At 42.7% G+C, this 13,942-nt stretch overlaps 1 protein-coding gene across 2 annotated transcripts in view; it reads left to right on the plus strand.

Annotated features, from left to right (window-relative positions):
• Positions 1-13,942, plus strand: part of PLCD1 (phospholipase C delta 1) — a 56,388-nt gene that overhangs the window by 23,675 nt on the left and 18,771 nt on the right. For both annotated transcript variants that reach the window (XM_027791731.2, XM_005240959.4), the window contains exons 3-6: positions 1,522-1,750; positions 6,632-6,761; positions 10,612-10,840; positions 11,958-12,159. In XM_027791731.2, the coding sequence (XP_027647532.1) occupies positions 1,522-1,750; positions 6,632-6,761; positions 10,612-10,840; positions 11,958-12,159 (790 nt within the window). The remainder of the gene's footprint in view (positions 1-1,521; positions 1,751-6,631; positions 6,762-10,611; positions 10,841-11,957; positions 12,160-13,942) is intronic.

Here is a 13,942-nt window from a genome sequence, read left to right on the forward strand (position 1 = left end):
CATCTTATGAATTTTGAATGATCCCAGGGCATCCAGGCTAAAAAGTGGAGGGTGGATACTGACTGGTGTTTTTCTGCAGTGTTAACTTTGAACGAACCAGGCACTTTAATGGTGAAATTACACCAATTTAAATGAAGAAGCTGATAAAATGGATGCTTAAAGGCAAATTTCTCTTATTTTACACTCTGATTTTACATACTGATTTTCAACAAAGCTCCTTCAAGATAAGCACAAACAAAATCAATCTCACACATCTGCACTACAGGAAATAATTTTTACCTGTAATTTACAGTTTGAGGTAGAGGAGAGGTTAAGCTAATTTTTTTCTTTTTTCAAAGTCCTGTGGTTATATTTAGTTTTTGGCAAGCTTGTTGTAGAAGATGGCTGGATATCTCAAGTGTATTGCCTTGTCTGTGCGTGTGCCCTGAGATGGTATCGGTAGATATTTGCAAAATGTTAACTGGCCTGTCTCCCACCCAAGAAAAATGCAATGAGACTTTCTTAGTTATGGACTCCAACACTGTTTGCAAACATTGATGCCATTTATTGTGTGAAGGTGCCATCCCTACTTTGGTGTTAAGTTTCTCAGCAGTCAAATGTGATTAAGTGGTTTCTGCCCTTTCAGTCCTTTGTAGATGTATTAAGTGGCCCATGAAAGACAAAAAGAAGCTGTGCAGGCTGCTAGGAGCTTGCTTGATTTCACCACAGTTTGAGGGTACCTGCATGCTTTCAGGGGCAATGTATGGATGTCCCTGTTACTTGTATTTGTTTAATAATATAGTCTCTTGAATGCACTGCTCCTTCTGGATTGCTTTGTGTGTGCATTTTGCAAACTTGGTGTGACTTCAGGGCTCATTTCCACTAGCTGAGGGGCAGAGATGGAAATGGGGAAGGATGGTCTTGAAAGCAGTGTTTTGCTTTCTCACAGCAAAGGGGATCAAGTCTACTCTTGACAGGGGTGAGGACAGAGTATGGGTGACACCAGACTGCTCTGAAGTTTTGGTCTTTGCCTCCCTGATTTGCACTAATGTGACTGAGAAGAGTATATGGGATTTTAAATTATACGTTCTCATGTTTATTGCAAACTAAAGAATTATTATTTTAGTCTCTGCTCTCCTCTTACTGCAGTCATCTCTCATTTTCCTGTGAGATGATGTTTGCAGGGAGGCAGAGATCAAGTCAGGGATGTTGCAAGGACGGAACCAAATTCTTGGCAATGATTTTATCTCATAAACATGATAATCTCTGCATGGCATCTAGTGCATATTCTGCTTCTTTGGTACATAAAGCACATGGGGAAAGAATTGTGGTTGTTTTTTTAAAAATTATTATTATTTTCCTGCTCTTTCTGCTCCTCTTGATTTGAACTTTATTTAGTACCAAAGTTTGTGGAAGGGGGAAAAGGGGAGGGAATCCCTCAGAGGCTGCAGAAGGAGAGAGTAATTTCTTAATATCCCTCACTGAGTAGAGATAAGGCTGACTGAACCCCTGCTGACAGCAGGCTCTGCTTTCTTTCCACAGTCTCCATTGAAGATATTCGGGATGTGAGGTCAGGTCATAAAACAGAAGGTATGGAAAAATATGCCAAGGATGTCCCAGAGTATCGCTGCTTTTCCATCATTTTCAAAGACCAGCGGAAAAACCTGGACCTCATTGCAAGTTCAGAGGATGATGCCAACCACTGGATCTCTGGCCTTGGGAAAATTATAGCCCACAGCAACTCCATGAACCAGAAACAGAAACTCCAACAGTATCCTTTGCTTTATAAAGTGATTAATCACAGACAAAGATGCACTTGTCTTTCTCTGTGGGTGGAGATACTAGACTAACCCCCTTTTTTCCTATTGGCCCTGGGCACCAAGTTTTCTCTCACACTGTTTTTGCACCCAAGTAAGCTCCTTGTTTTCCAGTGCTTTTCCCCCCCTGGTTTACAGTGGTACCAGAAAAAATGGATTCAGGCTTAACATAGCTCCTTAAGCAAAGAATCACCTCTTTCAGGGGGCTCCAGATAAAACAATCATTATTTTTTGTGTTCATCAGGGGTTGGTTTCACTTGCATTGCAGTAAACTCCAGGACAGACACTTCTTGGCAAGGCATAAAAAGCCTGTACTGTTTATCGTGTTTCTCAGTAATACAAGGCGAGGGAACTGATTCTCCTCTTCTGACTGCCAAATTTATTCTGGGGTAGCTCCACTGACTTTAGTGAAAATTACTTCTTATTTGCCTCAGCATGGGAGGAAGTTTTGCACTGAAAGAATCTGCAATTGCTGTAGTGACAATGCAGACATCAAAAAGGAAAAGTAGCAGAGCAGGAAAAGAGTGGATTAGTTGTGAAATGGGGAGTGAGCGAGTTACTGGGTGAAATCCTGGCTCTCTGAATTCACAAGGAATTTTCCCCAGGGCTGCATTTCACTCCGTAAGTTGCTTTGTGATCACAGGTCTCACATCCATATAAAAAGAGTCAATATCTGTGGGTGCAGTTTTGATGGATTTTCTGCAGTTCCTGTGTGTCTGATGCCCTGACCATGACATATGAACCTGTTGGCTGATTTCACCTTGATTTGACAGAGCCTCAGCAGTCATAAAATATTAAGTTCCTTTAAGCTCCAGAAAGATAGCCATCCAGCTATCAGAGAGGAAACTGGATAGCGCTGTCAGTGAGGGAAGGTGGTGTAAGCTTCATGCCTTGTTCAACATCAAAGTGTCTGTGGAGAGGAGGGGAGATACAAAATCCTTAGCTAAGGGAAATCACAAAGCTGGAGTCTGAGCCTGAGCAGGCACCAGGGAGTCTCGCCCTCAGTGAAGGCTTCACTCCACGTGGATTCCCTGCTGGGTAATAAGGTACTGATGATGGAGGTGGCCCATAAATGATGATCTTTCATCAGGCTTTACTCTTCTGTGAATTCTCTGAAGTCTAATAAGCTCTTGCACAACAATAGTGCTGCTCATTTAAAGGAATCAGGCTCCATTGGTTCTGATGTGCATGGGATGCTGTGTTTATCTCCTGCACTATGAGTGTCTTAGATGGTTTTTCAAGCTCTGGGCTGTAAGGTCATTCCTCAGGAGTGTTACCAGTTGTGTGTCCATGGTGGAAGGGAGCAGTCCCTAGACAAGTTGAAATCTTGAAACTTTGGTGTTATTGGAAATGTTGCAGCCTGGCAGTCTTACTTTTCAATATGAAGGCTTCCCCCACCCCACAGTGTGTGGGGAAAATCTGTACTACAGAAAGTTGTCCCTGGAGTGTGTCAAATTGGATATATTGCTGAAAAACTTCCCCGTAAGAAGAGATAAAATTGCTAAGGGGGGAAAAATAACAATGACATTTACAAGGGAAGAAGGCTGTAAATTTCCAGTGTGGAAAAGTGCCTCTCTGTCTTTGGAAAGCAGAATCGAAGCTAAATAGGGTGGGTAGGCAAGCCGTATTTCTGGAAGAGTAATTACTGTGCAGTGCTGGCTTCCAATCTGGGATTGTCTCAGACCATTTAACGTAACCTGGAATTACAGAACAGCATGATTTCTCATTTGAAATTTGATGATGTTTAATTAAAGCCTGGGATTTTAAATTTAGTCTGTCTTCGCTGGGTTTGCTTGGCAGCGTGGGCTTACTCAGATCTTCTTTAAACCTCAGAAGTGTTCTCCACATCTGTAAGCACGGAAGAAAAGTCAGTAGATGAGAAGTTTTGGGTCCCCTGCCTGTCCCCATGGCCAGAGAATTGCCTTGCAATGTATCTTTTCCAGCCTCCAAAACCTTGCAAAGCAAGTAAGGAATGTGCAAGACTTTGAAAACAAGTATTGAAAGCAAAAATTTTGCTAGTTTCAGATGGGGTTTGTTCAGTTTATAATATGATGGAGTTGCCTGTGGTAGCAAGGGACTCGATTTAGTGTCTTAGGTGTCCTTTCCAGTCCTGTATGCCTACAAAGATAAAACTCCCACATGCTTGGTGAGTACTTCTGGTGTTCTTGTACATACAGTACTGTTTTATTAAGCCTCTGATTCAACTCTGCAATAAACTGGCATAGATTATTTAGCAAATATTGCAGGTATTTGTTCAGGGAAGCCTTTAGACCAGAAAATACAAGGGACTTTTCATTTGAGTAGTGTGGCACTGTCTGCTTCGATTCTGGGATTTATGTATGAGCTTTTATTTGGGTTGGGAAGCACTTACCAGAAGTTTTACAGTGTTTCTGTTCTGAGCACATTCATGGGATATCTGCCAGATAGTTTCAGTCATCTCTCTTTGGTTTCTAATAGAAAGCTGGTAGCCCTGGAGCTGGAAGTTCCTTTAAAAACAAGAGGCAAGGAAGCAGGCTCTCTCTGGATGTACACAGGAATGGGACCAGCTTTTTCCTAGTCCACCCAAGTCCAAATAGGTGTGCTGGGTGAAAGGAAGACCCACAACCAGGGCTGCAAAATGCTGTTTGTATTGGAGGAGAAGAATTGGTTCATCCAGCTCTGCTAAGCTGTCTTAAACCTGAGGGGAGCCAGATGCATGGGGAGTTTGGGTGTTTTGGGGACTGGTCACTGCTGCTTGCTGAAACAGCAGGCTGAGGCCCCAGTTGTCTGTAGTCTCCTTTTTTTCTCTTTGCTGCTTGCCCTTGCGGGGAGAGGGCCCACTGTGTGCCTGTGCTCTTCATGGGCTCCCTGATTTCCCTCCCGCATTGCTCAGCCTCCCTGGAAGGATTATAACAGGAAAGCACCCTCCTTTCACAGGCAGAACCCGGGCGTATTCTTTTGCAGATGCATTTACTGCCCATATGTTGCCTTCCAGAGTTGCCTTTGGGTATGTGCATGACCTCTGGGTGCTCATGATCAGCGGAAATGACTGCACTTTTAAAAAACAGGTGTGTTTTTACAGTGGTTAGAGCAAAAAGAGTAGTTTCTACACACAGTTATCCAGCTGTGCTACTCATCTCTGGCCGTGACAGACTAGATTGCCTCTTGGCTCTCTAGAGTTGCATGTTACTCCTGCCTGTTATTTTTAGGGAAGGCTGTGAAGGGGAGCTGAAGTGCAGGGGTCAGGTATGAATGGGTGGCACTACTATTGGCACCATGTTGACATGCTAAGCAGACGCTCTTTGGAGCACAGCTGGTGGAGGGGGTGTTCTCTACCCCAGGATGGATGGTATTGTGCTCCCAGCAGAGCATTCTCTGCACATGGGAGCTTCTGGACCCAAACTTCATTTTCTGGGAAGAATCAGTCCAAGCCAGACCGTGGTTCAAGGCCTTAGAGTGTCCCTGGGAGCTGGGGAAATGTAGCCTTTCTTTATTTTGGTTTCCCTGTCTAAAGAAGGGGAATATTAGTATTACCCGGCTAAGATGGATGCAGTGTGAGGTCATTGCTTAGCACCTGCCAAGATTTTTAAAGACAGAAAGTTCAACTTTCCATGAGACAAACAATACTTACAAACACTTTACACATATCTCCATAGTCATAATTCGGAAATATTTGGATGTAGTGGTAGGTGTGATGAATAATCTCTTTCAGGGTTATGTCTACAGCCCCTAAGCCTGTTAGTTAATGCCCTTTTGGGGGGTTATTTTCAAAGGGCTAGTTAAAATGTTCTGTTATTACATGCCTCAGCTGGTATTTCCTGACACTGAGATTTACTCTGCTTAACATCCAGATTGGGCATTTTTTAAAGATAATTTTTTAGAATGAGTTTGAAGCAATGCTTCCTATGCAAGATGTCAAAGGTTGCATTTGTGGAGGTCAAACTGGTACTTTGATAATTTTTCTATTGAAAAATAGGAGATTTTTCTGGATGATCTTTCTTATTTGACAGTAAAGCAAATTAGAGAGAGGCAGTTCATGATGCAAAAAGCATTATTTTTTTTTGGTTTCAAACTGCAAGGTATCTCAACTGTCTAGCATTATTTTCCCAAGAGACTGAAAGAACATGGGAGATCCAGTCCAAATTATCTGGAATCACATTAAAAAGCTCATTTTTGTAGTAAACACTCCAGATCCATAGATATATTGAAGTTATTATAAACCAGACTCTTAGGAACTATTACCACAGTATGATACGGTAATAGACCCTGTGCATTTCATGAGGGGAAGCCAAGACCTACGAAGTTGGGTTTTATTCTGCTCACAACAAAGCTCTTAAGACATATATGAAGAAATCCCTAAAGAAATACAGAAGCTGAAGGTGAGTCAAAAAATTAATGATTCTTTTTGGAGAATTTCTGTTCAGTGTTTGCCTTGATATCCTGAATATGGGCAAATCTGTAACAGTGAGTTTACCAAGCTCCACTTGGGAGCTTTTCATCCTTCCTCTATCCCCTTTATACATCTGGAGCAGAATGTCATAAAAGAGAAATCAGACTGTTTCTGGCTGTGGCCAGAAACTCCTACAGGGTAAAGAGAGCAGATCCAGCCTTGGCCAGATGGCAAAAACCTTCTCCTGGGTCACAATTGCTTGTATTACAGTGCATTTTGCTTCTGCCAAAGCACCATTTTGCTCTTTCAGAGCAGAAGGTGAGATGATGTAAGCTGTTCAGTGGTAGCATGCTGATTTACAGCAGCTGGAGAGGTGGTTCAGAGTCTTCAGACTGCCAAGGGCAGCAGAAGGGTGGTATTTAGGCTAGGCACTGACCTGTAAAGATTTCCTTACATCATCCCACAGCTGGATTCATACCTGCCTGCGGAAAGCTGATAAAAACAAAGACAACAAGATGAGCTTGAAAGAGCTCAAGAACTTCCTGAAAGAAGTAAACATTGAAGTTGATGACTATCATGCCAAGAAAATTTTCCAGGTAATAAGAACAAGCCAGTAAAGTATTTGCTATTGGCTCAGGTCAAGGTCTCCCACAGCTTTCAGCTTTGGTGGGAGACCTAAGCTAAAGTGAACTCCTAGCATCTTTTCTTGTACCAAGGAAGCACTCTTGGGTTTTGGTGCTCAGCAGATCCCCACTAACAACTTAGGTCAGCACAATGCTTTGATGAAGGTGTGTTAAGATCTTTCTTTACCATTGATGCCTAATTTTGCCAGGATTCATAGAAGATGTAATGCAAACATAGGTAATGTGAGAAAAAGGGAAAAGCTAAGTTCAAGTGCAGTTTGAGTCCCAGGTGTTTCAGGAGTTCTGCATGCCATAACCACATGTCAGTGCCTGAGTCTGGCTGAAAGTGGTTTTGTTACAATTATGAACCCAGTTCCTCACTTCTCAGAGGTGGGGCATGCCAAGTGACAGTTATAAACAAAAAGAAATCAAACTGGAGGAAAAACCCCACCCAGATTCATGATAGATGTGTAACATTGCACCCAAGCCTGAACCAGCCTGGTTGATTTAATAACCCAAGGCATATTTAATCTGGTCAGGGACATACACTTCTAAATTCGCAAGATTCGGCTTGCTGGCTGAGCTTATCAGAAGATTAGAAAGGGATGAAAATTTCTCAGTTGTTGAGCTTTTAGTTTCTCTCTAAAGAAGCCTTCTTGCTGAGGTGAGATAAAACATCTGGATAATTTCCAGATTCCATCCTGTCTGAAGCAGGATTTGAATTCATGGGTGTGCAGTTTCAGAAATGCTTTTTCTGATCAGCAGTAAACATGTGGGTGGTTTTGGGCACCGGGCAATAGTTCTCCTGCTCCTTCCTGTAAGCAGATAGCAGGAAGGTTGGCAAGATCTCACTAGGACCTTCCCCCAGAGGAGATACAATTTTCCTAATCCTTGCTTTACAGAGGTCTCTCTTTCCCTGGTAACTCTGCAAGAACTGGGGGAAGGTCGTCAGCAGATCTTAAAGAATTTCAGCAAAATCTTCCAAATGTATTGCCTGCTCTGGCTGGCATATCCTGTGCTTCATTCCCTGCTCAGGAAGATCCTGGAAGAATAGCAATAGGGCTTGGATTCCTCTGAGTTAGGTGCCTCCAGTGCAGACTTCTACATTGGAAGTAGTCACCAACACTTACACTTCCTTTGCTGTTTGTGTAGGTCAGGCCAATAATGGAGATCGGGGTGTGATTCACCTCGTCCTAAAGGATACATCTCACATTCATCAGCTGAATCACTCCCTACATCTTCAAACATCAAAAACCTGAAAAGATACCCCTTTTTTTTAGAGATGCAGTCTCCTCTTCATTAATGAAACTCTTGCTATTGCAATAGTTACAACGGAGCTCTAGGAGTGGAAACTTGATGAAGTTAAATTCCCTTTTTGTTGAAGGACTCCAAGTAATTTTTAAACCTTGATTCAACCCATCTAAACACAGGCAGCTAGTTAAAGTACCCTCATTAGGCATGTAATTGTTGTAAGTTTCCTATATAGCCACTGGAAAGAGAGGCTCTTCCAGATCGCTTGTGGGCTGAATTGCCTCCAGGAAGAGTCTGTCTTGCTCCTAAAGCAATTACATTTTCAGTTTACATACTGCCTAAAGTTAGATGGACTGAGAGACATTACAGCATATTAAAAGGGTGATCTTTTCTGTCTTAGTGAGTTTTTCTTCATTTAGTCACAGGAAGCACGGGTGATCAAGGATTCAGGAGAGTGCTACAGGGCATGTTCTTACATTATTACTGCTTTTCATCACATAATTCTGTGTCCACATCTAGGTTTTAGGCATACCTGAGTAAGACATATGCAATGCAACCAGAAACTGCACGAAGCTCCTCTAATTGCTCACATCTTTTCAACCTGAATATTCATTCTGGTGCATCACAAAGGTTCTGACTTTTTCTGGCAGGCCAAGGTTCATTCAGGACTCATGGTTCATGATCCATACAAGTGAGGTAAATCACAGTATTTTGGGTTGAGATCTTCTTTCTAATTTGGAGCTCTTGTAGCCCAAGCAGAAGGAACTCACTTTTATACTGTGCATCTGATCTGTCCTGGAGTATGCTTCTACCCAGCGGATTCTGAAGTCAGGACAAGTTGGACTTTTTGCTACCAGTTCAGTTTGTGAAATGCTGCACATCGTGATAATTTTGTTTGGTTTTATATGTGCACCATAAACAGATAGTGAAGGACTCTAGTGGAGGATTGGCAGTGGATGAAAGTCCCTCATTGTCATTCGCTTGGAGCACTGCCAAAGCCACCATGGTTATCAATGAGATCATTAGCTGAGTTAGGCTGAGATTGGTATGATGACTGGTTAAACTGAGACATACATTTTGGTCATAAAACCTAGGACAATGGCTCTGTCTATCATAGGAGATCAAAGAGGGAAAACAATTTAATTCCTCTGGTTTGAGAAGTTACCATCTGTCAGCTAAGTTGTAGTAACTGATAGTAGCGAGGGTGAAATGAAATGCACAATGGTCTCCTCTGAGTGACCTGGACCACACTTGCCATTCCAAGTTCAGGCCTGAAGAGGAGAAGTTTTTAGGCCAAAAACTTGTCCTGCAGGGGTTTTGGCATCCATGCAAAAAATGGTGTTTTTCAGACTTACCTGAAATATGTGAGTGAGCTATGTGTGATTGGGACACCACTATTAAGGGTCTGTTTGTCTGCTTTAGATATTGAGAAAATCATAACAAAAAGGCATTAACTAGAAGTAAGTTGACTGCTGAAATTTGCAGGGAAAACCACTTGGAAGTGATATAATGCTCCCTGCAATAAGTGATTCTTCTGGGATAGGTTCTTGTTTTCCATCTCTGCTTATTTTTCTCAGTCCATATTTAATGCAGAGATTTATATCCCAGAGATGACTGAAAAATAGTTGTTCACCTCTCCATGAAGAATTCTGCTAGGAAAAAACAACAGAATTATTATCAGGATTTGCCATAGAAAGACTGTAATTTCTGATGAAAAATTGAACCGGGAATATTTTAAATAAACTGGAAGTATTTGTTGTTGGAAAAGCTGTTGTCCTTCATGGAGATACTAACCTGCATATCTTAAACTCCTAATCTTTCATGGTCAGTCAAGTCTTTGACTGTCATGCTCTGTCGGAGCTGTTATCTACTGGAATAGTTCAAACTGCAGAGGAACATGGGGGCATGAAGAATGTGAATTGCAGCTCCTTGAGAAGATACCTGCTTTGAAATTTTGTGGAGATTTTATTACTTACTGGGTTTTGGATAAGAATGGAAAATTTCCATGGAAAGAGGGATTTTTTTCATACCTAAATATGTACATGTTTAGCAATTTTTTCAAGTGGATTTTGATGTCATCTTTGCAACTAGCCCTACTGCTAGCCTTGACAGTCTCTTGAGGCCTGAGCTCAGACCCACTAAGGTCAAGGAGATGGCCTTACTGGATTTTAGGCCACAGTCTCTATCAGTAGTTTAAGATGCATCAAGTTAATTGTTTCCCTATATTCCTCCTCCTGTTGAGATCAAGAGTTACATTTCTCTTGAGCCTTGATTTATATTTAGATTGATGAACTTATGGTTTGCACAGTACACAGTGCAGTGGAGCTCAAGGCATGCCTGGTGCTTTTCAGCACAGTGATAATATGAGTAAATAGTAATAATTGTAACTGTTATGTGACTGTTGGCCTTGTCAATGAAAGCCATTGTCATTGAACAAGTGCTTCTTGTTCATTGGCCAGTAACTGTTTCCAATTATTTTGTGTTCTGCGTTGTGTAGCCCTGGTGCAGATTACGGCTGGCATATGCCAGAAGGAAAGAAGGTTTTCACTCCTTCTCCCCTCTACGTTTACAGCACTGTGACAAGTCCAAAACAGAGGCTCTGGAGGATGATGAGATAGAGGAATTTTACAAGATACTAACAGAGAGGAAGGAAATAGACAAGATCTTCCAAAAATACTCAGATGCAGGAGGGTTCATGTCCTGCCAAAACCTGGTGAGGTTCCTCTATGAGACGCAGCAAGAAGAAGATGCTGTTGTTGCTGCCCCTGCCTTAATTCAGAGATATGAGCCCAACGAAAGAGGTAGGTTGGAAACCCTAGCTGGTTTGGTTCAAAATCTTGCTTTCTTGATGAACTATGAATTGCTTTGCTGCTGCTTTCTTCTGCAGTCTTGTGTGTCATTTTCTCCTTAGAGCTGCTTCTAAAACACCAGTCTTCTAAGGCAACATTAGCAGCTGTAGGAGAGGAGGCACAGGAGAGCCTGGGAAATATTTCTCTTCAATTTTGGCTTGGTTACAGTGAGCAGCGGGAGAGGGGTTGCTATAGAGTTGGCTAGAGGGTGATGCAATTCCTAAGGGAAAGGCTCTGGTGGCTTATTCAGATGCCAAGACCTCATGTGGCTTTGCAGGGTTAAGAACGTAGCAACATTTCTGTTCTCCAGAAGCAGGAATGGAGGCAGATGTTTTTGAATGTGGGCACTTGAAAAGCCATCAGGTGGTGAGATCTCTGACTAGAGGGCCAAAAAGGTGGCAGCTGTTCAGGAGAGCAATCACAGAACTGTCTTTCTGCTCGGAAGTTAAGTGAATTGTCAGTCTGGAGCACCTCGGAGACATGTTCAAAGAACGAATGCAGCACCACAGACTGGTTTGGCACTATCCTGGTGAAGGATCTGCTGTCCTTCAGGAGAGGGATGGTGCTTTGCAGATGTCAGACTTGGGACCTAACTCACTTTCTCAAGCTGGGGAGATCTCAGTTTCTCCCCAAAGTTTGGTAATTTTGCATTTACTCTTTCCAAATCATGTATTCATTGGATAATCTAGACAGGATTTATCTGGCTGTGTTTAGACATCTGAAAGCTTCTCTGTGTTGCCATGAAGGAAGCTTGAAGTGGTCGAATGGAGATTTTTATACTGTAGATCTCTAGAGACAGGGGAGGTAAGGGCTGTCTTTGACACTTATAAGGTGTTATCAAGGACAATAAGTGTCATAAAAACCCATGCTTGTGAAGGGGTTTTAAAAGCACTTTCAGGCAGATAAAGCTGTCATCATTGTCTAAACAACATCAGTATCTTCACTATTAGCTGAACGCCTAGGGAGCATGTTTTGCCTTTGTAGAGCAGCAGGCATCATGGTGAAGAGGATGGCACAAGCTGTTGGGGTCAGATTTTCAGTATGGGGTTTCTATCTATTTATCTGGCAGCCAAGAGGGGTAACGCCATGACCAAAGATGGTTTCCTGATGTACCTGCTGTCCGATGATGGGAATATATTCAACTCCTCCCACCGTAAAGTTTACCAGGACATGACTCAACCTCTCAGTCACTACTTGGTGTCATCCTCACACAACACCTATCTAATGGAAGACCAGCTCACAGGTCCGAGCAGCACAGAAGCCTATATCAGGTAAAGTATGTGTGTGTGTGTTTATACATGTGTGAGAGGTTGACCTCTGTCTGACAGAAGACATAGGGTGCCTCTATACCGCTAGATGTGAGAGGACCAAGAAGCAATCTCCCACCCCAAGACCAGGTGATGTGGACTGGCCCATGTTCACATTAGGATGAGCTGTTTCTAAACCAGGCTGGCCATGCCCCCCCTTTTCATAGCACTTTGACCTGGGTCTCTGCTGGGCCCATGTGGGGTCCACCCAACTGTAAGATGTATAATTACTACGTTTGGGAGTAGTTTAAAATATCCACCATCATGTGGAGGCTGAATTCCAGCCCTCTAGCATGGCATTTTCAAAGCATGATGCTGAGGGGGTATGTTGCATTCCTCTGAATATGGCTTGAGAGAGTGCAAGGAGCTTACAGTGAGTGAAGATTTCTGGGATAGAGCTGCAGGACTCTGTAGGTACTGGAAGGAGCCAAAATGATGCATACTGTCATGATGTTTACAATCTGGACTGCTTTTGGAGAGTTGCCCCTGGCATGGACTATCCCTAGAGCCATGGTGGGGTTTATTTTGGAGAGACCTAGCTGGATCAGTCCTAAAAAAGAGGTGGGATGTGAGCTAATGAAGCAGTGTGGGTGATCAGGAAACTCATGCCTGGTCCCTCTTTAGCAGCTCAGATACTCCCGCAGTGTCCCTGGACAGAAAATCAATCACATGTTGCCTAATTCTCCCTTTAACAACAAATGCTGTCTGATGTCTCATGGCTAGATGTTTGCACTGGCCTTTACTAATTTGCACAGCCATCTTACATTACTTCTGCTATGACCTGTACTTTTATTAAGTGAGACAGTATTTCCTTACAAGCAAGCCAGTGACTACAGTTCTTTGTTTATTACTTATCTGATTCTCAGGGAACAATGGCTGTCTTGAGTCACAACCTCAAGAGTAGAGGGTGAAATCTGGCACAAGTTGCTTTTCAGTAGCTATTTGAATTCCTCTTACAGTATCTTAAAATAACAGAATTATTATGTTTTGGCTGTTAAAAAAACCCAAACATCCCATGTTTCTGGAACAGGTTGCCCAGAGAAGCTGTGGGTGCCCCATCCCTGGCAGTGTCCAAGGCCAGACTGGATGGGGCTTGGAGCAACCTGGGCAGGTGGCAGATGTCCCTGCCTGTGGCAGGGGGGTTGGAACTAGATGATCTCTAAGGTCCTTTCCAACCCAAACCGTTATATGGTTCTGTGATTCTATAATTCTACAAGCCTATGATTCTATGATTCTTATTGCAATGAGTTAAAGGAGTTGTGTTATCTGAAACGTATAGGGAGTTACTGTAAAAGAGACAAAATCACCTCCTAGACAATACAAGTTTGTACAGGGGGAACCTACATTTTAGAGTAAGTTAAATGAAAGTATGGGTATGTAGAGGTGGGATTTGCAGGTGGAAATTCAGTCTGTAGATTCAGTTTAGAAAACTGGCCCTCAGCAGTCTCCCCAGCTATGATGGGGCTCCCACATCTCCCTCCCTGACAGCTCTGAGGATTCATCTCTCATGTCTTGTCAGATCTAGATGAAGAAGTTGCATCATCAACACTTTGTGACTTGACTTCTAAGGCTGACTGTCTTACTGTCTCTTCCAATGCAGCCACTCTTGATTTTCTCTGCTCTTCGCCATCTTTAGGAAAAGACTTGGGGCACAGTCATGATGAGTGTCCTTTCTTATCTGACACTTGCTATGTCTTCTTTGGATAACTCTTACCTTGGATTTTCACTGCCTCCTTTCTCAGATCCC

Source organism: Falco peregrinus, chromosome 5 (genome assembly GCF_023634155.1).
Source record: "Falco peregrinus isolate bFalPer1 chromosome 5, bFalPer1.pri, whole genome shotgun sequence".
Classification (NCBI taxonomy): Eukaryota; Metazoa; Chordata; class Aves; order Falconiformes; family Falconidae; genus Falco; species Falco peregrinus.